Source organism: Hyla sarda, chromosome 2 (genome assembly GCF_029499605.1).
Source record: "Hyla sarda isolate aHylSar1 chromosome 2, aHylSar1.hap1, whole genome shotgun sequence".
NCBI classification, from domain to species: domain Eukaryota; kingdom Metazoa; phylum Chordata; class Amphibia; order Anura; family Hylidae; genus Hyla; species Hyla sarda.
This window is the reverse complement of record NC_079190.1, coordinates 46,032,194-46,056,819: the sequence shown is the minus strand read 5'-3', so window position 1 is coordinate 46,056,819 and position 24,626 is coordinate 46,032,194. Positions and strand designations below refer to the sequence as shown.

General features: G+C 44.6%; 1 protein-coding gene across 1 annotated transcript in view; it reads right to left on the bottom strand.

The window, feature by feature from the left end:
- RNF17 (ring finger protein 17) overlaps nt 1–24,626 on the bottom strand; it is a 183,214-nt gene that overhangs the window by 106,704 nt on the left and 51,884 nt on the right. The window contains exons 7-15 of the mRNA XM_056560060.1: nt 21,888–21,988; nt 18,948–19,119; nt 13,378–13,451; nt 8,083–8,157; nt 6,960–7,282; nt 6,104–6,167; nt 1,427–1,446; nt 1,192–1,272; nt 942–1,100 (exon numbers count right to left, since the gene is read on the bottom strand). Of these exons, the coding sequence (XP_056416035.1) occupies nt 942–1,100; nt 1,192–1,272; nt 1,427–1,446; nt 6,104–6,167; nt 6,960–7,282; nt 8,083–8,157; nt 13,378–13,451; nt 18,948–19,119; nt 21,888–21,988 (1,069 nt within the window). The remainder of the gene's footprint in view (nt 1–941; nt 1,101–1,191; nt 1,273–1,426; nt 1,447–6,103; nt 6,168–6,959; nt 7,283–8,082; nt 8,158–13,377; nt 13,452–18,947; nt 19,120–21,887; nt 21,989–24,626) is intronic.

Sequence of the window (24,626 nt, the reverse complement as noted above, 5' to 3'; positions counted from 1 at the left end):
GTAACCTATAGACCAGGTTTTTGTCCCTTAAACTACAGAGCATTATACTTTATGAGATACAGCTTCAGCCTGTATCCTTTTCTCTGTCTGTAGCTCTTATACATAGGGGAGCATTTTCAGGCAGTGTCACACAGGAAACACTACAGAATTTACCCAAAGCAAAGGCAGCAGTGTTAATCAGAGGCGGTGCACATCTATAATTCTGCAGCTGTATGGACTCCCCTACTACTATGTATCCTGATCACATGGAGAGAACAGCAACAGCATTATAATCATGGAGAGACATATAGATGGTTAGGGAGGGGTCTGTGAGCTGCCGGGAGGGATCTGATAGATGAGGATGTCATCCTGATATAATTCTGTAGTTAAGTCCGCTGGACCAGAACAGACATTTTCTGTTACACATAAAGTCATGTAAATGTATTGTGGTGCGAGTGCTGGCTGAGGTAACAAAATATAAGGACGGATGCAGCTAAAACAGTGCTGGTACAAAATAGATGGCACTGGAGGAATAGTGTTGGTGAGCGTGCATTATGTGTGGGTAAAGTAATTAAAAAATAAATTTAAAAAAAGGGCTTTTTCAAAGATTAAAAGCAAAAAAGGTATACTGTAAAGGTATACACAATTTTATAATAAAGGTCACAAAAATGAACCTCCAAAGTGATGCTATGTGCCATTTTTGTATATCTTTTCGTTTAGTTGACTCTTGGGACACTTATATTTTCTGTCAAGCCTCTGATCACTCTGCAGGGCAGTGCATTGGACTCAGGCTTCTAATTGACTTGTTTTGTTGGTGGGTGGTGTTGTGGGATTGGAGTTGGGGATTTTGTTTTTCGGTTTCTGTTTTTCATGTAAATGTTAAAAAAAAAAGTAACACGGATTTAAAAGTTACACAGCAAATTGTAGAACTTGCACAAGTCAGAACATATATATGTATATACCTTGCTCCAACACATCAGTAGGATAACACTGGCTGCATGTCCGACTAAGTGAAGTTAGCATCCGGTCAAGCAGTATGAACCTCCTTCTCTGGGAAAAACAGCGGACATAAAAGTTGCAGGGATTTTGCCAATGACTTAGGTATACAAGTTCTTGTGGGGCTGCAAAGAAAAAGAAACCGTTCTTGTGTCAAAGCAGAACGTGATCAAGACTACACACGGGAGGAAAGAAAAAGCGTTTATAAGGACTGACTTTTCTTTTGACAAAATGGAGCACAGGTGCCTGTCATCCTCTGACTGTTCTTGAATCGCTTTGGCTTACCATGACTGAATTCTGTGAATAGAATTTATAAAAAAGAATACATATTAATAACATACAGTATTGACATCAAACTTATTTGGGCAAAATAATCACTAACACTCCAAATTGCTCTGTTCACTATGATTTGGGGGGGGGGGGGGTCACATGTTCTCATGTAGTACTTCACCTTCTGAATGGCTTGTGAAGCTTAGAGATATCATATGGCAGTAGTTCATGAACTTACCTGATTTTTCTAAATTAATGGGCTAATGTGCTCGACCTCTTCATTATCGTCAGGTATCTGGACAACCCCCACCCCCTTTATTTTTTCTGGTCTTTCCTCTCTTTTATTCTTGCTCCCTAGCTTAACTTACTTAAAGGGGTACTCCGCCTCTAGACATCTTATCCCCTATACAAAGATCTCGGCTGCGGCACCCCAGACATCCAGTGTACGGAGCAAACTTCGCTCTGCGCCGGATGACTGGCGATGCGGGGCAGAGGAGCGTGACATCACGGTCAAGCCCTGCTCGTGACATCACGGCATTGCCCCCTCAATACAAGTCTATGTGAGGGAGCGTAACAGCCGTCACGCCCCCTCACATAGACTGGCACTGAAGTGGTGTGGCCGCGACGTCACGAGCCTCCGGCACTGCCCCCGACGCTCTTAACAACCGGGTGCAGCAGGGAGATCGTGGGGGTCGCCAGCAGCGGGACCCCCGCGATCAGACATCTTATCCCCTTATCCCCTATCCTTAGGCTGCATATGCATAGGCTGCATCAGGGCATCCTGGGGGTTGTAGTTACTAACTGCAATTCTTCGTATTCCTTGACACAGCCTATGGCTCTTCAGCTGACACGAACCAAAACTAAAACTATAACTCCCAGCAGGTTACACAATAACATTAACTGTACTACTATACAGTGCAACATGCTGCAACACCCACACAACCATAGGCTGTATCAGGGCATGCTGGGTGTTGTAGTTATCTACTAACTAAATGCAACTTCCAGCATTTTCTGACACATAAATTAGAGTAAATAAAATGCACCACAAACTGGAGAAGCAGAACCCCCCCCCCCCCCCCCCCCCCCAGCGGCGTTCAGTGTTATCCAATCAAAAGACTCCTATGAAGTCCCTTTGAAGACTAAAAAATAGTGATTAAAATATTTTAAAAAGTGCATATATATGTGAATAAGCCCCTTTCCTAATAAAAGTTTCCAATTTTCTTTAAACAAAAATAAACATAAGTGGTATCGCTACATGTGGAAATGTCCAGACTATTAAATTATAAAAAGTTACATCTAGACTTTTCTGGGCTTGCCTCGGGCATAAAAGGAGCAATCTACAGCTCTCCCACCGCTAATAGCCTGGCATGCTGCGATCGCCGTGCCCGCTATTAAACCATTAGATCACAGCTGTCTAAGTTGACAGCAGTGTCTAAAGAGATTTTATATCCAACCCTGGTGGTCTAGTGGGGGGGGATTTGAAATTATTTTATCTACCAGGACAAGTGGATTTTCTTGAGGGACAAGTAGATTGTGCTCCGCTTTAGTCCCTTGGACAAGTAGTTTTTTTTTACATTTCCACACCCCTGTTATACCCCTTGTCACATTCCGTAAGGGGTGTAGTTTTCAAAATGGGGTCACATGGTTTTTTTTGTGGTAATGTCAGAACCACAGTGACCAGCAGCCACCCCTGTGCAAATCACCAGTTTAGGCCACAAATGTACATGGTGGGCTCCTATGCACTCGCAGAGAACTTTACGTCCACATATGGGGTATTTCCGTTCTCTGGAAAAATTGCATTACAAATTTTGGGTGTATTATTTTCCTTTTACCTCTTATGAAAACGAAAAGTATGGGGCAACACCAGCATGTTAGTGTAAAAATTTTTTTAAAATTTGACACTAACAAGCTGATGTAGACCCCAACTTTACCTTTTCATAAGTGGTAAAAGCCCCCCAAAATTTGTAGTGCAATTTCTCCAGAGTACGGAGATACCCCATATGTGGCCCTAAACTGTTTCCTTGAAATACGACTAGGGCTCCGAAGTGAGAGAGCGCCATGCGCATTTGAGGCCTAAATTAGGGATTTGCATAGGGGCGGACCCAGATGCAAGCATGGCACTTGCCTCCGCCACCAAAAAATACCCTACGGCAGTGTATCCCAAACAGTGTGCCTCCAGCTGTTGCAAAACTCTCAGCATGACTGGACAGTCAATTGCTGTCTGGCAATGCTGGGAGTTGTTGCCTAGGAGCCATGGATAGTATCCCAACCACCTTAGGAGATCGGGGGAGGCTGAGAAGCCATGGATTGTATCCCCGTCACCCCATATAGGGCCCATAGGACACGCTGGGGCACTTCTTTGTACACCTCCCACAGCAGTGGGGTACTGGAACTCCAGCCGCAGATACATCAGCTGTGTGATGAGTGACAGGTGGCTGAGGAAACCAAGCAGACCACTGTCTGGCTTACTGGTATGGGTCCATTGTATGCAACGGGTAACTCCTTCGGACACCTCGCACTAACAGTGGGGTACCGAAATGCCAGCCACGGCAGTTGTGAGATATGTGACAGGCGAAACTACTGTCTAGCATATTGATATCCGGTCAAATCCATCCCCGCGCTGGGACACTTCCACGGAGACCTTGCACTGGACGTGAGGATCCAGAGCACGATCGGCAGATGCGGCAGCCTGTGAAGGAAGGAATCAGTATATGACATTCCAAGAACACCCCCTTGATAGGTGGCCGGCGGACCTGACAGAGCGTACTCCAGAAATGGAAAAGCCCTTGCAAGGGCACCCGCCCAGTGTCTTGCCTCGGTAGGGGAGGGACAGGAGTTTGGCCGTGGGCACGACAGACATGGTATGGTACTCAGTGGAAGGAGAGAACAATCACCAAATATATCCCCTGTAGTTTCCAAGGGATCATGAAATCCCTGGCAACAACCTGCCACAGCGGTTCGCATACACTCCCTGACAGCGTGAACACCCTGCAGAAAATAAGTACGCCAGAGGCATGCCTCAACTGACTCAATGTAATTTTGTCTATAGCAGGTCACCTTACAGGGTGACTGAAGGAAATAAAGCGAACCCCAATACAGTCCCTAGGAAAGGGACCCTGCAGATATTAAACTGAGAAAAACAGATACGACAGTCCAGGGCTGTAACAGCGATTGGTTGTCACAAGGGGGAGCTCACCCAGAAACAAAGAAAAATCAAGGGCACAATACTATTATTGGCCACAAGAGGGATCCAAACACCACCAAATGGTCTGAGGGACCAGCAGTATTTTTTTTTTTGTTAAACTTAGACAGCGCAGCCCGCCGATAAGGAACGATCGGTGGCCGTTACAGGGGAGGGCTGGGGAACTGGCACAATGATGCAGCCGGTTCCCCCCCCCCACCCCCCACCCCCCCGACCGGGGAAGCACCCGGCCGTGTGGGACCGGAGACCTGCTTGCCCGCAGCTGCAGAGGGTCTCAGTCAGCAGATAAGAGAACGCGGCCAGGAGAGTGCGCCTGGCCGCAACACGAGAATGGAAAGCTGACTGGTGTGCCGCACTGAGGATACGGTCACCCGCGTGGGACCGGAGACCCGCTGCCCCGAGAAGAGTCTCCTGTCAGCAGATTAAAGAAAGCGGCCAGGACTCTGTGCCTGGCCTCAACATAAGAGCGGTAAGCGGGCTGTTTGCGCCCCCCTGGGGACGCGGTCAGCCACATGGGAATGGAGACCTGCCCCCCAGAAGACATACTGGGGCAGCAGGCATTAAGTCTCCGGCCGAAGAAAACGCGGCCAGGGCACTGTGTCTGGCCGCAATACAAGTGGTAGAAATGTGTTGCCCTAAGAGGGGGACTGTCCCCTCCAGAATGTGCTGGAGGCCATGAGGTGTCTGGCCCAGAAACAGCCACATGTAAAGGCGGCTGGGGAGCTGGGCACAATAGAGAAAAGGGACCCCCGGATGAGCAAAAGGGAGGGGAGATGGGGAAGGGGTTTGTAGTACATACTCACCCATGGGCTCCGTCTTCTCATACTCACCCTAAAGTCTTTAATCAGCTAAAGGCCGCGCTGCCTCACACCAAGCTGCCATAGAGAGGCAGGCAGGGGCAAGTGGGGGACCCGGACCCAGGGTACAACCTCCAGGCGCTGGCCGTTGGCGAGAAGGGGTTGACGGCTCATACTCTTTTGCACCGTGCCCCTTTGTCGCATGTGGGAGATCAGGTAGCACCATGAATCTAACTAGACTTACTTAACTAGAAAATAAGAAAAGATCCTGCCAGGAAGGAGCAGACTTTTTTTTCCTAGTGTCAGCGCCTCCTAGTGGCAAGAGCATATACCCATCGATATCGGTGTCCCCCAATAAAGAGCGACCAAGAAAAATGATGTTTTATTTGTGTTTAAAAAAACTGCCACTTGGTGTCTCCCTACTTGTACAGAGCACATTTCCCCCCATCGCTTGCACAGACTATGCACTCCTGCTAGCCTGGAAGAAGTCCAAAATCAGGAAATGCAGTCTGGAGTGCTGAGGGGGGTGTGTACAGCCTTATCATATCATAGCTCATCTCACACACTGAACTGCTCTGGGCAAAAGAGGAAGTTCTCCCCTGTATGGTTTCAGATGATGTCACGCCTGCTGGGGAACGCCCCTTGCCAGTCTGTGCATCTGACTGAGCAGAAAATACAGAGTGATATCAAGGTAGAAAACTAAAAAATAATAAAAATAAAAGCAGAGGGTGGTTTATCATGATGGGGCAGTGATCATGAGATGTACTCTTTAATAATTTTATTTTAAATTACAGATTTAGTGAATAGAATATTAAATATAAATGAGTCTGGCAAGGCATTAATACTTTTAAGGTCTTACCTTTCGCCAAAAGATTTTTCTTTAGTGCAGTCAAGGGCGGTATCATTTTGGGGCTCACTGGAGTCTGAAATAAAATGAACAGAAATAAAGGGCTAGGGCAGTTAAAGCTTTACCGACATTAAAAGGAACTACATCTGGGGAACTACACTTATCCTCTATTCTAAGGGGGAGATTTATTTAAAACCTGTCCAGAGGAAGAGTTGCCCATAGCAACCAATCAGATTGCTTCTTTATTTTTGAAAAGACCTCTGGGAAATGAAAGAGGAAATCTGATTGGTTGCTATGGACAACTCAGAAAGTTTTCATCTGGACAGGTTTTTTATGAATCTCCCCCTCAATGTCTGATAATCACCTGTCCAGAGCGGCCTCCACCCTCCGAGACGCACGGAATTCATATTGCGCGCAGTTTGTGGAATGTCAGCACAGAGATTTTCTGTGGAGACATTCCAACATGCAGGGGAAACAAGAGGCCTAACAAGCAGAGGAAACTTTGTAATTTATTAAAGTTTCTATTTTTTAGTATTCCGGCAACTGCAAAACATTTTTGTCTTACTAAAACACCAGTTTACTGATAAATCTCCAATTTGTTATTTCTGCCTGGAATACAGACTTTATGTTCATAGCGAGACGGAAGCTGTTAAAAAACCATTAAACCATTACCGGAATCTGCACCTGCAAAAATGAGCAGGATTCCCATAGATTTGCCATGAAAATAAGTACAAAAATTCTAAGTCCCATTGACGATTGGGACATGGGAACATGTTAATTTTTTTGGCGGAATCCAAGTCCGCATCGGAAGTTTTGCTACTCGCATAATACACTGTAAAAAAAATCCACATGAAAAAAGGAAACCCACCAGCCTTACAAGGTTGGTCTTCCTCGATAATTTCTTCTATGATGACATCGGGGGTACTCATGGACTGTGGTGATGCATCAGTGTTTAGTGAAATCAGATTTAGGTCTTGAGCGTTATGGGGGTCCTTTCCAGAAGCCAGCTGACTGGTTGTCTCCATACTGTGTTCATCTATGTCCATACATCCAAAATCAGATTCACACTGTTTGGAATCCAAGGCTTTAGAGCAATCTTTTAGATGCTCCCGAATGATTTTGTGTTCCGACTTGACATCTAAATGTTGTGATTCCTTGAATGCTGTTTTCACACTGAATGTGACCTGGCTTCTATAAGACAATAAGCAAAATGTGAAAATAAGAAGGTCAAGCTGAAAAAGCTGATTTAGAAGTGCACCATATGTAGTTTTTCATCCCAAAAGCTCACCGAGACAAGGACTACAGTCAGCACATACCCACTCCTTTCTTGAAGCAGAAAATAATCGGGAATTTGCATTGACATCAATGGGGCTATTTTGCTGCAGATTTTCAACAGCGGATTTTGCTACCCGCTGAAATCAATACGTGACAAAATTAAGCTGCAGAAAAACTGCAGCAATATCACGTGTAGATGTACCCTTATCGTAAACCAGTGCTTCCCAAAAAGGGTGCCTCCAGCTGTTGCAAAACTACAATTCCCAGCATGACCGGACAGCCTTTGGGCTGTACTGGCATGCTGGGAGTTGTAGTTTTGCAAAAGCTGGAGGCACCCTGGTTGGAAAACACTATGATAAACGCACATTAGACTAATTTTGCTGCAGATTTTTAGCGCAGAAATTTGCATGGCAAATCCCCAGCAGATTATAGTGCCAGCAAAGTAAATGTAATATCTGAAATGCCATCTACACACAGCGGATATTTTCCTGAAATTAACCTGCAGAGCGTTTTTTTAAATCTGCAGCATGCCAATTTATGTTGTGCACTTGATGCAGCAAATCAGCGGCAAAATCCACATGGATTTTTGTGCATACTGTCTGCAGCTCTTTCCCAAATAGTAGTGTGCGTTACCCTTACAGTACAGTTAAACTCATGTTAGTGACTGTAGCAAATGTAATAAAATAAAATAAAATATATAGATAGCTTGTACTTACTTTGGATTGCTAGCAATGCAGATGGTTCCCAGACTGTCAATGGTTTTCAGCATTGTATTACAGTCTATATTAAATCTGTGAGGTATATTTAAAAAAAAAAAATTAATTAAAGTAAATTACTTGACTATATTGGAGGGGTTTTCTGCTTTAGAAACACTATTTGTTAGAAGGTCCCTTGACATTAAATGGGTACTCCCATGGAAAACTTTTTTTTTGCCAGAAAGTTAAACAGATTTGTAAATTACTTCTATTAAAAAAAATATTAATCCTTCCAGTACTTTTTAGGGGCTGTATACTACAGAGGAAATGCTTTACTTTTTAGATTTCTCTGATGTCATGACCACAGTGCTTTCTGCTGACCTCTGCTGTCCATTTTAGTAACTGTCCAGAGCAGGAGAAAATCCCCATAGCAAACATATGCTGCTCTGGACAGTTCCTAAATGGACAGCAGAGGTCAGCAGAGAGCACTGTGGTCATGACATCAGAGAAATCCAAAAAGTAAAGCATTTCCTCTGTAGTATTTAGCCCCTAAAAAGTATTGGAAGGATTAAGATTTTTTTTAATAGAAGTAATTTACAAATCTGTTTAACTTTCTGGCTCCAGTTGATAAAAAAAAAAATAAAAAAAATAAAAAAGTTTTCCATGGGAGTACCCCTTTAAGTGGATGACAGTGTCCTTGAGGTGAAACCCCAAGCAACCAGCTATAAACTGTAGAACCTGGTGAGTACATAAGCAATCACTTTCACTACACTGCCACAAGGAAAATTATGCAGTGTACATCAATGTTGTTCACATAATGCAGCACAGGATAAACTTCCCTGCGTTTGAGTTGTCGTTTTCTGGTTTACACTTAGTAAATACCTTGGGGGATGGAGGCTTTATCATTTGCAGGGTTTATGACTTCTGGTCTTAGTATAGATGTCACAATATAAATCCTACAAAAATTACACTACCACTGTGGTATGCTACTAGGGATGTCCCGATACCATTTTTTAAGCCCGAGTACGAGTACCGATACTTTAATTCTAGTACTCGCCAATAACAAGTACGAGTACTTATATTTTAAAGGGAATCTGACAGCAGGGTGACGCGGTTTCTGGCGCTGTTTACCGTATGATATGTGGGTCCTTGTTGTGTACAATGGAGGCGGCTGCTGTAGTATGAGCCAAGATTTCTCTCTTCTCCATTGGACAGAACAGGGAATTTGGATTGGCGGCGAGACCGATGACCACATGGTGAGCAGCGGTAGAAACCAGGTCACCTGCACTGTCTACATATAAATTCAAGTTAGGGCAGGTGACTCTGCAGTAAGATTGTCTTTAATAGTAGGTAGTATCCCCTTGCAGACATTAGCAGCAGCCCCCTGTAGACAGCAGCCCCCCCCCCCTCTTTAGACTGCAGGCCCCACCCTGTAGACAATGGGCCTCCCGTTTAGACAGCAGGAGCAGGGCCCCCCTTTAGACAGCGGCAGCAGGGCCCCCCTTTAGACAGCGGCAGCAGGGCCCCCCCTTTAGACAGCAGAAGCAGCAGGGGCTCCCCTTTAGGCAGCAGAAGCAGCAGAGCTCCCCTTTAGGCAGCAGAGCTCCCCTTTAGGCAGCAGAAGCAGCAGAGCTCCCCTTTAGGCAGCAGAGCTCCCCTTTAGGCAGCAGAACTCCCCTTTAGGCAGCAGAAGCAGAAGAGCTCCCCTTTAGACAACAGCAGCAGGGCTACCCTTTAGACAGCGGCAGCAGGGCCCCCCCTTTAGACAGCAGAATCAGCAGGGCTCCCCTTTAGGCAGCAGAAGCAGCAGGGCTCCCCTTTAGGCAGCAGAGCTCCCCTTTAGACAGCAGCAGCAGGGCTCCTCTTTAGACAGCAAGCCCCCCTGTAGACATTAGCAGCAGCAGCACACAGCTCACCTGCGGCTGTCCTCCGTTGGGTGATACCGCTCCACTGCCCCATTCTTCCGTCCTCCCGGTACGCATCATGGCGTCCTATGGAGGAGCATGTGACATACACGTCCCTCCGCTTTCTCTGTAACGTTACGCTGGGCACGGGGGAGGAGGCGGAGTGACGTGTGTCACATGCTCCTCCATGGAACACTATGAAGCGGACGGGAGGACCGGAGAACGGGGCAGCGGAGCGGCAGCAGGTATCGGACATGGTATCGGGGACATTAAACGAGTCCCCGATACCATGTAAATGGCTAGTATCGGGTCCGATACCGATACTAGTATCGGTACATCCCTATATGCTACCCATTAAGCACTAAACACAAATCCTACAAAGAAGGGTAGACTAAACAGAATTCTGCAAAATCATGATCTTTATTAACATATAAACATACAACATAAAATATAAAAAACACAATGCGACAGAGTTCTGCAGAGAAATGGCGGATAGGGAATGGTACAGAGCAACTAATGCTTTGCTCAGCAAACATACATACATTGGGAATAAGGTGACTACATGAAAGTGCAATAATTATTAGCTGGCTATATTAGTTTAAAGGGTTCATCAGCCCCCCCCCCCCCCCCCCCCCCCCAAGAAGCATTTATATTGCACAATCCCCAATATCAACAAACCAGAACCAAAAATATCAACCGGTAAGACTAGCAAAAACAGTGCATACAATATAAACAAATAAATAAGTAGCCACCACAAGGGATCAGCGTCCTACTCCCAGAGGGCCCATTAGCGAACCATTACCTGCAGGTGAAATAACCGCCTTGACGCGTTTTGCGTGCGGTTTGCTCACAGGGCACGGCCATACACTATTTATAAGGAGCACAATTACCTCTTCCTGCCCGCCACAATTATCTCTTCTTCCCTTAGTATAGATGTCTCCTACTTTATTTGTAGATTGTGCCCCCGATTTATTACATTGTCGCACAGACTCTGATGAATTAAGTGCATCTTTACAAACACGCAAAACCACAGTCTGACGTGATTTCTGAAGTGTAAAATGATGCACACCTCAGGACGCAGAACCTCAAGGACTCTGGGCGTACCTGTGTGCCCTGAGTATTTCTGGTGCCCGCTGCTCACAGGACCGGGATGCCTGCTGAAATCATTCAGCAGGCATCCCGTGACAATGCCTGGGGGGGGTCCTGAGACGCAGATTCAGATCAGCGATTTTCGGCAATTCCGGGTCAATCGGGTCCCAGTGACCGGGAAAACAGGATGATAGGTGCCGTTCGAGATGGCACCTATTATCCTTTAGCAACAGGGGTGAGGTGGCACTGGTGCCACCTCACGATCGTCCTGATCCGTCGGCCGTTACCGGAATCAGGATGCCTGCTGTGGGGGTGTCCCTAACGGCACCCGCTCCGCCCCTGTTCCGGAGAGCGAGAGCGGATGCAGTGAGCCCTCACCTGCAGTGGAGGCGGCAGACAGGATCCTCACTGCGCAGTTGTTGGCATGCCGGGAGTTTTTGTTATGCTACAGCAGAAGGCACAACTACAATTTCCAGCATGCCCTTTGATAGTTTGTGCATGCTGGGGGTTGTAGTTTTGCAACAGCTGGAGGCATTTTTGTGCCTCCAACTGTTGCATAACTACAACCCCCAGCATGCACGGACAGTCAAAGGGCATGCCCTTTGGCTGTAAGTGCATGCTGAGAGTTGTAGTTTTGCAACCACTGAAGGCACACTGGTTGCAAAACACTGAGTTTGTTACCTAACTCAGTGTTTCGCAACCAGTGTCCCTCCAGCTGTTGCAAACTACAACTCCCAGCATGCACTGATATACCGTACATGCTGGGAGTTGTAGTTTTGCAACAGCTGGATGCACACTGATTGCGAAACATTGAGTTATGTAACAAACTCTGTGTTTTGCAACCAGTGTGCCTCCAGTTGTTGCATAACTACAACCCCCAGCATGCACGACAGCCAAAGGGCATGCTGGGAGTTGTAGTTTTGCAACAGCTGGAGGTTTGCCCGTGTGAATGTACAGGGTACATTTACACGGGCGGGGGTTTACAGTGAGTTTGAACACTGCAAGTTTTAGATGCAGCAAATTTTCTCGCTGTAAACCTCCCCCTGTGTGAATGTACAATAAAAACAATACATTACACCACTAAATAAAAAAGTAAAACACTAAATATACCCCTACAGTGGTAGATGCTCTGCGGGTGCACAACAAGGCTCAGGAATGAGAGTGCACTATGTACATTTGAGGCCTAAATTGGTGATTTGCACAGGGGTGGCTGATTTTACAGCGGTTCGGACATAAACGCAAAAAACATAAATACCCACATGTGACCCCATTTTGGAAACTACACCCCTCAGGGAAGGTGACAATGGGTATAGTAAGCCTTAACACCCCACAGGTGTTTCACAATTTTCGTTAAAGTTGGATGGGAAAAATGAAAAAAAAAAAATTTGTTTCACTAAAATGCTGGTGTTACCCTACATTTTTCATTTTCACCTATACAGTATGCCTCCAGTTTCCCCACTACAACTTCCAGCGTGCCCTGACAGCCAATAGATGTCAGGGCAAGCTGGGAGTTGTAGTGGGGAAACAGCTGGAGGGACACTGAATAGGTGAACTAAGGGGGGTGGATTGAGCGGAGCAGCGGGGCTGGGCTGGGGGGGTTGCGGGCTGTGGGGAGGGGGTACTCTGAATGGGTGAACTAAGGGGGAGGGGGAGTAAGTTGAGCGGGGCCAGGGGGTTGCGCGGCGGGGATCACAGATCCGGTGTTCACCTATACAGTGTGCCTTCAGTTGTTTCCCCACTACAACTCCTAGCATGCCCTGACAGCCAATAGATGTCAGGGCAAGCTGGGAGTTGCAGTGGGGAAACAGCTGGATGTGCCCTGTATAGGTGAACTACAGGGCGGAAGTGTCGGCCCCAGCAGGCATCAGTGACGTGGTGCCTGCTGGGGAAGTCTGCCTGGTAGTGAGCACACTACCAGGCAGACAAAAAGGAATTTTTAATATGTAAAAAAAAAACTTAAAGGCAGGGAGGGGGTTAGGGATAGATGGGTAATAGGCAGGGACAGAAAAAAGAAAAAAAAGTGATGGTGGGAGCTACCCTTTAAGGTGAAAATGGGCTGAGTCCCTAAGGGGTTAATGGAATTGACATTATCGATTGCTACATCTGAAAAATATTATGTTAGATCCTTCAGATATATTTCAAAAGTCTAATCAGAGTTGTGCAAAAATCTGACCCAAAATGATGCTGAAAAAAAATAAACAAATATCCCCTTAATTTAACTGCATACACACTGCCCACCAGCAGGCATAACCGCAGTAACAGGCATAACAGAAGTACTTAAAATTTAGCTTATTGCTAAATGTTACGTAAAACAAAAATCTACCTTATATCAGAAGAACCTTTCAGAGAATCAAGTGTGTCTTCATTTTTAAAACTCATTTTCAGGTCTGTAACAAGCTGCAAAAAGGTAAAAAGTAATATATTGGAAGGCAAAAGGCAATAGATAATTTACTAAATTGGTCCAATATAATATTATATACATAAATACATGGATTTTTTTGTGCTGACCGTAAAATCTCTTTTTCATAGCCATTATTGAGGGACACAGGATACCATGGGTATATGCTCTTGCCACTAGGAGGCGCTGACACTAAGGAAAAAAAAGTCTGCTCCTCCCTGGCAGGATATACCCGCCTACTGGAAGTGAGGTAATCAGCTGTAGCTCAAAGCAGTAAGAGAAGCCAACAAAAGAAAGGGATCTCCGAAAAGACCCCAAACGGCAATGAAAAACATGACAAGGAAACTGTAAATGGGGGAGCTGTGCCCCCAATGAAAGCTATGAGAAAGGGATGTTTTGGGGAGTACAAAAAAAAATCTGCTTTTCTCGTTCGCTTCATTGGGGGACACAAAGCAGTCCCTGGGGTGGGAAAAAAACAACCACCAGAGGAAGGAAGGTCAGTTCAGAAAATGAACCATATCTGCATGCAAATGATTGCAAACAAGACCCTGGACCCAGAGGGACCCGGGGCCCGGAAGTGGACTGCCTAAAAGTTCCCACAACTGGTGAAAGTGGGCTAGGACATGAAAAGAAAGGACTGTCCTTTGTAGTGACCAGAGCTGCCAGGCCTAAGCGCAAAGATGATACGGGAAGTGCTCCTGGAGTAAAAAGGCTAATGCATAGAGGAGACCGTCGACGACCGGAACAGAGAAGCTGAGGTTCAAAATCCACCGTGGCCAAGGGCCACACCGCAGGAACCCCCGGAGGAAGAACGGACTCAAAGTATAGTGCATTGCTAGAAACACGAAGGGAAGAATGCGCCAATGTGGACCACATTCGTGCATAAGCACCAATTGGCCAGATAGGAGTAAATAGAATGACCAGAATGCACTAGGCCACTTGGTTCACACTGGTAGAAGAAAAAGGATACCCAGCACTCACCAGTAATGCACAGTGAAGATTTATTATGCCATAGTGTAGTACATGGACATGTTTCGGCGTGGGAGCCTTCCTCAGCTGTCTGCCTATAGGCAGACAGCTGAGGAAGGCTCCCACGCCGTAACATGTCCTTGTACTACACTATGGCATAATAAATCTTCATTGTGCATTACTGGTGAGTGCTGGGTATCATTACTCTTCTGAAAAGAAAAGAAAAACCAGCCCACACCTCTAGGACAGTAATAATATAGATAATTAATGTTATAATTTGCACAATTGCACAATAATTTAATGGCTGAGACCGTGCTTCAAATATCAAATGAATACAATTTATTAAGATTTAAAAAATGCATAGAAATTCCCCTCACAGGGCCCTTGTGGGAGGAATAATCACATGAATAGAATATAAATCATAATATGATTATGAAAATATAAAAATAACAATTGTCAAATGATTATGCAATGTGACTGATAATCCGGCAATACTATTTGACTGATCGTCCAGTATTAAACTGAGTAAATGTCCAGCAATAAAAATATATATGGAATGTCCAATAATCTGAACAAGTTGGCCACTGATGAAAGAAGAATAGAGTAACATTACCAAATTCACTGTTTCCTCTCCATGACGAGCTGACCTGTGGGCACTTGCAGGCACCAAGCACGGCTGGTTCAGACTGCACTGAACCCGGTGATTGCCATGCAGTTGCTGCGGGGGTCTGTGGAAACAGACTGATGGTATTTCCTCGTTGTGCTCCCTCGTGTTGGCAGCATCTGACGTCAACGGTCAGCGGGAGATGCAGCCAATAGATTGAACACAGGATCAGCAAGTCACAAAGGCGGTAGATGGATCAGCGGATGCATCACAGGAACGGTGGGTAAATTAGGTGGCAGCAGATGGATCACAGTAATTGCAAACAGATGCCAATAGCAATACTGGATCTTTGCTGCATGAGAGCACTTGGGGCTCAGTCCGCCGGGAAGAAAAGGGGAGGTACAACCTCCAGGCACTGGCAATAAGGGGACATTGACACAGGAAGAGTTAGCACTGTGCCCTTTTGTCACGTGCCGGAGATTTGGGGAGGCTTAAGAGCTGTGGATTGTATCCGTATTGCCCTTAACCTGAATAAAATAAAAAGGAGAAAAACCTAACTAAACATACATAGCTAGAAAATAACAGAAAAGATCAGGTTTGGAGAGCTCCAGACCAATGTCTGCTTCCTGCTGACATCAAGCTAACCTGATTGGCTCACTGCCAGAAGGTGGGTATTTCCTGCTGGGAGGAGCAGATTTTTTTCCCTTAGTGTCAGAGCATACACCTATGGTCTGTGTTCCCCAATGAAGCAACCGAGAAAAGGGAATATTCTGAATGAATGCAGTGCTCTCCTACATTTCCATCAGTATTTCCTGCAGCGCTCTCCTACATTTTCATCAGTATTTCCTGCAGCACTCTCCTACATTTCCATCAGTATTTCCTGCAGTGCCCTCCTACATTTCTACCAATACACACTGTAATGATGGGAAACCTGGGTCCCCGTTCTTGAGAGCACAGAGGTGATCACACACTTATCCCACAATGCAGTGATCAGAACCTTAGAGAACAGATGGATGGGTCTAAAGGCTCTACAGGGTGGGCCATTTATATGGATACACCTTAATAAAATGGGAATGGTTGGTGATATTAACATTAGTATATGTGAGGGGGGAAACTTTTCAAGATGGGTGGTGACCATGGCGGCCATTTTGAAGTCGGACATTTTGAATTTTGAAAACTTTGTTTTTTCAATAGGAAGATGGTCATGTGACACATCAAACTTATTGGGAATTTCACAAGAAAAACAATGATGTGTTGGTTTTAACTTTATTCTTTCATGAGTTATTTACAAGTTTCTGACCAGTTATAAAATGTGTTCAATGTGCTGCCCATTGTGTTGGATTGTCAATGCAACCCTCTTCTCCCACTCTTCACACACTGATAGCAACACCGCAGGAGAAATGCTAGCACAGGCTTCCAGTATCCATAGTTTCAGGTGCTGCACAGCTCGTATCTTCACAGCATAGACAATTGCCTTCAGATGACCCCAAAGATAAAAGTCTAAGGGGGTCAGATCGGGAGACCTTGGGGGCCATTCAACTGGCCCACGACGACCAATCCACTTTCCAGGAAACTGTTCATCTAGGAATGCTCGGACCTGACACCCATAATGTGGTGGTCACCATCTTGCTGGAAAAACTCAGGGAACGTTCCAGCTTCAGTGCATAAAGAGGGAAACACATCATCATGTAACAATTTCGCATATCCAGTGGCCTTGAGGTTTCCATTGATGAAGAATGGTCCCATTATCTTTGTACCCCATATACCACACCATACCATCAATTTTTACGTTCCAGCAGTCTTGGAGGGATCTATCCAATGTGGGTTAGTGTCAGATCAATAGCGGTGGTTTTGTTTGTTAACTTCACCATTCACATAAAAGTTTGCCTCATCACTGAACAAAATCTTCTGCGTAAACTGAGGGTCCTGTTCCAATTTTTGTTTTGCCCATTCTGCAGCACCTGAAACTACAGATACTGGAAGCCTGTGCTAGCATTTCTCCTGCGGTGTATATAGTAGTATATAGCAGTGTATACGGATACTGGAAGCCTGTGCTAGCATTTCTCCTGCGGCATTGCTATCAGTGTGTGAAGAGTGGGAGAAGAGGGTTGCATTGACAATCCAACACAATGGGCAGCACATTGAACACATTTTAGAAGTGGTCAGAAACTTGTAAATAACTCATGAAAGACTACAGTTACGTTAAAACCAAGCACATGATTGTTTTTCTTGTGAAATTCCCAATAAGTTTGATGTTTCACATGACCCTCTTCCTATTGAAAAAACAAAAGTTGGATTCAAAATGGCCGCCATGGTCACCACCCATCTTGAAAAGTTTCCCCCCTCACATATTAATGTGCCACAAACAGGAAGTTAATATCACCAACCATTCCCATTTTATTAAGGTGTATCCATATAAATGGCCCACCCTGTATTTTAGCTTCTAAACATTCTCTGCTCACAGAGAAAGGTACACAGTACAGTGACCCCCCAACCTACGATGGCCCCGACATACGATCATTTCCATATACGATGGTCTCTCAGAGACCATCGCATGTTGAAGGCAGCATCAACATATGATGCTTTAGTATGTCGGGGCCATCGCATAAACGGCTATCCGGCAGCGCAGACTGCTTCAGCTGCCACCGGATAGCTGCTTACGGTGCCCCGTGTGGTCCGCTGACGATCACTTACCTGTCCTCGGGGGCTCCGGCACGTCCTCTTCGGGATCCCCAGCATCGTCGGCGCTCTCCATCGTCATCATCACGTCGCTGCGCACCGTCATCCAATAAGACCGGCGTGCATAGCAACGTGATGTCGGCGACGAAGAGCGAGGATTTTGGGGAAGCAGAGGCCTTGCCAGAGCGTCGGGGACACCATGGGGACACGGCGACAGCGATGGAGGGCGACAGCGATGGAGGGCGACATCCGGGGCAGCGGTGACGGTACGGAGTGGAGGGAACACATGAGTATAACCTCCAATACCAGTGGTCTTCAACCAGCGGACCTCCAGATGTTGCAAAACTACAACTCCCAGCATGCCCAGACAGCCGTTGGCAGTCCAGGCATGCTGGGTGTTGTATGCTGGGTGTTGTAGTTTTGCAACATCTGGAGGTCCGCAGGTTGTAGACCACTGTCCTATACTTTACATTGCACGGATCCCTCAACATACGATGGTTTCAACAAACGATGGTCCATTTGGAACGGATTACCATTGTATGTTGAAGGACCACTTAAAGGGGTACTCCAGTGGAAAAAAAAAAATTTTTATTGACTGGTGCCAGAAAGTTATACTGATTTGTAAATTACTTCTTTAAAAAAAAAATCTTAATCCTTCCAGTACTTATCAGCTGCTGTATACTAGAGGAAGTTCTTTTCTTTTTTGAATTTCCTTTCTGCCTGACCACTGTGCTCTCTGCTGAACACCTCTGTCCAAGTCAGGAACTGTCCAGAGCAGCATATGTTTGCTATGGGGATTTTCTCCTGCTCTAGACAGTTCCTGACATGTACACAGGTGTCAGCAGAGAGCACTGTGGTCAGACAGAAAATAAATTCAAAAAGAAAATAACTTCCTGTGGAGAATACAGCAGCTGATAAGTACTGGAAGGATTAAGATTTTTTAATAGAAGTAATTTCAAAATCTGTTTAACTTTCTGGAGCCAGTTGATTTCAAAAAAAAAATTCTACTGGAGTACCCCTTTTATGAAGACAGGTAATGTCGTCTTTCCATTATGGGTTGAAGTGATGGCCAGCAGGTAGGCTAATGGTTAGCATTCCAACAGAGAAGTAGTATGACCATTATACAGTTTACCAATAAATCCAAGTTCAATTTAACTTGCCTTGATATCTGATAGCTTTTCTATAGCTAGAAAAATGATGCATGCCACTGAAAACATAGAAATTTCTGTCTAAGTAAACTTACTTGATTTAGATCACAGTACATTGTCAGTGATGGAGACATTTTCAGTCCTTCTGCAAATGCAGCTCGAGTCTCCAAACACTTTCTCTGTTCCTCTATGTTCCTAATAGCATTCTGCAGCTCTACAGCCTTTATTTCACTTATTGCTTTTAACTCATAAAGTATGTCAGATTTCCTTAAAAAAAAAAAAAAATGTATCACAGTTATTACTTCTGATGAGGATTGTACCGTGACATTATAAGTCTCTGCTTTTCTTTTCAGAAACAGCATCACTATTGTCTAAAAGAATATGTAAAGAGTCTGAGTAGGTTTTCTTGCAACATTTAAAGGGGTACTCCGCCCTAGACATCTTATCCCCTATCCAAAGGATAGGGGATAAGATGTCTGACGCGGGGGTCCTGTTGCTGGGGACCCTCGGGATCTTGGCTGCAGCACCCTGCTGTCATTACCGCACAGAGCAAACTCGCTCTATGCGTAGTGACGGGCAATACAGGGGCCGAAGCACCGTGATGTCACGGCTCCACCCCTAGTGAAATCACGACCCGCCCCTCGTGATGTCACGGCCCCGCCCCCTCAATACAAGTCTATGGGATGGGGTGTGGCGGCCGTCATATAGACTTGCATTAAGGGGGCGGGCCGTGAAGTCACGATGCTCCAGCCCCTGTATTGCCCGTCATTACGCACAGAGCTAGTTTTCTCTGTGCAGTAATCCCAGCGGGATGCTGCAGCCAAGACCCCCGCCATCAGAAATCTTATCCCCTATCCTTTGGATAGAGGATAAGAGGTCTAGGGGAGGAGTACCCTTTAAAAAGGGGTACACTGGAGAAAAAATTATAAAAAAAAAAAAAAAAAAAAAAATTTATTTGCCAGAAAGTTATACCGATTCGTACATTACTTCTGTTTACCCCTTAAAGGAGTACTCCAGGATCTGAAAACATACCCCCTGACACGCCCCCTCAAATCAACGCTATAGGAGACACAGAGCACCGCATATGGCAATCTCCAGGTCTGCCATAGCGTTGCATTGACGGGGCGTCAGCCGCAGCTTTGTGCAGTAGTTGACACATCTCCTTTCTGCAGACTGCCGAGGCCCTTTACGGGAGATCATGCGGGGGTCCCTAAAATTGCCCAATTCTGATCCCAGTAAAAAAAAAAAATTACTTTTCTTTATATGGGGTTTATTTTTTGCACTGTGATGTGTAGTTTTTATCGGCACCATTTTAGTTTAAATTAGACTTTTGATTTTACATTTTATTTTTGATATGTGTGTGATCAAAAATCAGAAATTCTGGAATTTGGTATTTTGTTTACATTTACGCTGTTCACCATATGGGATCATAAACAATATATTTTGATAGATCGGACAATTCCACACATGGCGATAATTGATAAACATATTTGTTTTTTTGTAAAGGCGGGTCATTTAAATTTTTATTAGGGGAGGAGCTTTTATATAAATTTAAAAAAAAATCTTATTTTTTTGAAGTCTCCATAGAGGACTTTTACATATATTTATAAAAAGTTGCATTAAAGGGGTTGTCCAGGAATGGAAAAACAGACTTATTTTCTTTCAAAGACCACTCCGTTTGTCTCCACTTTGGGTGCGGTATTTCAACTTGGCTCCATTCACTTCAATGGAGGTGAGCTGCAGAACGACACCCAACCTGGAGATAGAAAGGAAGCGGTCATTGAAAGAAAATAGGTCGGTTTTTCTGGACAACCCCTTTAACTGTACATTGCTTTGTTATTGCATAGCCTTGAACAGAGAGATCGGCATTCCACTAATACAGCCTGGCTCTGCCGTTAATCAAAATGTTCGCTCATGCACATTTAAATATTATTATTTAAAGGAAAGAACACAAGTTCACAAATGTGTGACTTAATAAAGTCGCTGGATTGTCAAAGTGGCTGTGCCAGGTACTGCAGCCCAGGCCTTCCATTTAGCCTACTGTGGTGGTTACAGAGGTTTGGACTAGAGCCCTGCACAAGACTGTTTTTGTAATGCAGATGCCCCCACTGTGCAAATTCATCACCCCTCTATACTATTTTTTCACCCCCTTGTGCTATTTCATCAGCCCCTTGTGCCATTTCAGAGGTTTGCAGGACCCACTGTATATTCTGTATAAGGCTGGGTTCACTCCACGTTTTTGCAATACAGTTCCCGTCTACCTTTTCAATGTGAAAACCGTACGGAACCGTATTGAAAAACGTATGCATGGACTTTCCATTGAAAACCGTATGCCAAACAATGCATCCGGTTGCATCCGTTTGGCATCCTGTACGGTTTTGTCCATCTTTTTTCCCGTACCCAAAACCGTAGACTACCACGGTTTTTGGTCCAGGTGAAAAACCGTATTAAACCGTATACGTTTTTATTTTTTAACATGGGAGTCAATGGGAACAGTACAGGACCATATGTGCGTACGGTTCCATCCAGTTTTCGACTTTGCACAGTTTTTTTCTTGGAATTTTAATCAAATAAGTGAAACTTTATTCATAATGGAGTGAAAAGTTGAAAACGTATACTTTTTTTCTAAAAAAAAACGGATGCAACTGGACATACTTTTTCAAACAGTGTATGGGTTAAAATTTGTACACACGTTTTGATACAGTTTGGTGGAATCCGTTTTTTATCAGAAACCTGATACGGGAACTGTATTGCAAAACCGTGGTGCGAATGCACCCTAAGCCTGCTTCCACCTGCTCAAGGCTAAAATACCCCACTCCCAAGGGACCCACAGGATCCCAATCCCATTGCAGCCCTCTAGTTCAGAACTCCAATAATCACATACTAATAGCTGGTCTTACACTATTTTATTTTTATTTATTTATTTATTATTATTTTTTTACTGTTTACTATTTTCTTGATACGTGTAACAAAAACCAGCACTGGATACCACATTTTTGATTATTTAATACCTATCAAATGAAAACAATACCTACCTCTTCCTAAGAGCAAGCAACATTTTTCCAAATGCCTCATGAACTGAATGAGATACACGCCTTTCCAGCTGCTTATTTCTAGCGTCCATTTCTTTCAAAGTCTGGAGTGGAACAGAAGAAACTTGGTAACCAACAGTTTGCACTCAAAAATACAGTGAAATTGTTCCTAGCGTATTATATGGCCATCAATGGCCTATCCTTTGAGTAAGTTGTCAATGTTTGAATCTGTTGGTAATCTGGCACGCAGGAGAAGCAGAATGAAGACACTGAAACACTATATATCCCCTGTATATTCATATGAGGCAGATTCATTGCCGAAGTGGTGCAATTGTCCCATTCATCTAAAGCGGGTCTGCAGAAATTCAGTCACATGGTGCAAAGAAAACGCAATTATGGTAATCAGTAGGGATGTAAGAAAAAATCGATTCTCGCGATAATCGCGATTTTTCATTTGCCGATACAGAATCGATTCAAAATATTTTTGAATCGATTCTTTTAGGGATGTGGAATTTTTAATAAAACGCACTTTTCTTACCTGCCAACGAGCCCGCGGAGCTCCGGTACAGGTGTTCGGTCCCCGGGCTGTATTCTTCTTACTTCCTGTTAGTCCGGCACGTCACATGGAGCTTCAGCCTATCACCAGCCGCAGCGATGTCCCACCTCCGCTGGTGATAGGCTGAAGCTCCATGTGACGTGCCGGACTAACAGGAAGTAAGAAGAATACAGCCCGGGGACCGAACACCTGTACCGGAGCTCCGCGGGCTCGTTGGCAGGTAAGATAAAGTGCGTTTTATTTTATTTTGCAGCCCGCACGGGATAACATGAGAAAAGTGAGCACCGGAGTACTAGATCGCCGCTGTCAAAGCTGACAGCGGCGTCTATTGGGATCTATGAATGCTCCCAGGTGGGCGATATATCGCGATGTATCGTCACCTAGACGGTATCGCGATATATCGCGATATATCGAATCGCCACACTGGTATCGCGATTCGAATCGAATCGCCAAATTCTTGGCGATTCACACCCCTAGTAATCAGACTGGATTTTTAAGTGGCAGAAATTTCTGCAACAAATCTACCACATGTAAATATACTTTTATTGTTATGTAACTGGGCATCAGCCGCATCCCTGCATACACAAGGTCAGATCAGGCATGGAAACATAGAACCCAATGAATGTCTCCATATAAGATTAGCCCAATAAAAAAAATACACTCAGACAAGAAACGTGGATAACAAATACCTAAAAAAAGGAAAAAATAAACTGGGGGGGGGGGGGGGGGGGGGGAGGGAGGGGCACCTTGAAAACCGCCGTCTGCAGCGCAAGACGTGGTGATGAAATAAACTCCACAAGGTACCTCGAGAGGCGGCTAGCCAATCAGATAAGAGATAACTGTCGATGCACATGCATAAACAGTTGCTATTTTTTTTTTATACTTTATTTAAATAGAATATATATATATATATATATATATATATATATATATATATATATAAAACTCAATGTATGTGTATGTATGTATGTATGCATGCATGTATGTTCCACAAAAACGTCCACACGGCTAAAGATATTAACATGAAACTTGGGCACATGTTACTTATATGTCAACAACAAACATAGGATAGGTGATTTAACCCTTACTCACCCCCATTTGCCAGCGGCAGGGTTTATGTTTAACCCCTTAAGGACGCAGGACGTAAATGTACGTCCTGGTGCGGTGGTACTTAACGCACCAGGACGTACATTTACGTCCTGTGCATAACCGCGGACATCGGAGCGATGCCCGTGTCATGCGCGGCTGATCCCGGCTGCTGATCGCAGCCAGGGACCCGCCGGCAATGGCCGACGCCCGCGATCTCGCGGGCGTCCGCCATTAACCCCTCAGGTGCCGGGATCAATACAGATCCCGGCATCTGCGGCAGTGCGCGATTTGAATGAATGATCGGATCGCCCGCAGCGCTGCTGCGGGGAACCGATCATTCAGAACGCCGCACGGAGGTCCCCTCACCTTCCTCCGTCCGGCTCCCGGCGTCTCCTGCTCTGGTCTGAGATCGAGCAGACCAGAGCAAAAGATGACCGATAACACTGATCTGTTCTATGTCCTATACATAGAACAGATCAGTATTAGCAATCATGGTATTGCTATGAATAGTCCCCTATGGGGACTATTCAAGTGTAAAAAAAAAATGTAAAATAATGTAAAAGTAAAAAAGAAATTTTACCCCCAAAAAGCGTAAAAAATAAATTTCATAGACATATTTGGTATCGCCACGTGCGTAAATGTCCGAACTATTAAAATAAAATGTTAATGACCCCGTACGGTGAACGGTGTGAACGGAAAAAAAAAGTCCAAAATTGCAACTTTTTTAATACATTTTATTAAAAAAAAAAATTATAAAAAATTTATTAAAAGTTTTTTATAAGCAAATGTGGTATAAAAAAAAAGTACAGATCATGGCGCAAAAAATGAGCCCCCATACCGCCGCTTATACGGAATAATAAAAAAGTTAGAGGTCATCAAAATAAAGGGATTATAAACGTACTAATTTGGTTAAAAAGTTTGTGATTTTTTTTAAGTGCAACAATAATAGAAAAGTATGTAACAATGGATATCATTTTAATTGTATTGACCCTCAGAATAAAGAACACACGCAATTTTTACCATAAATTGGACGGCGTGAAAACGAAACCAAAATTGCGTTTTTCGTTTAAATTTCCCCACAACAATAGTGTTTTTTG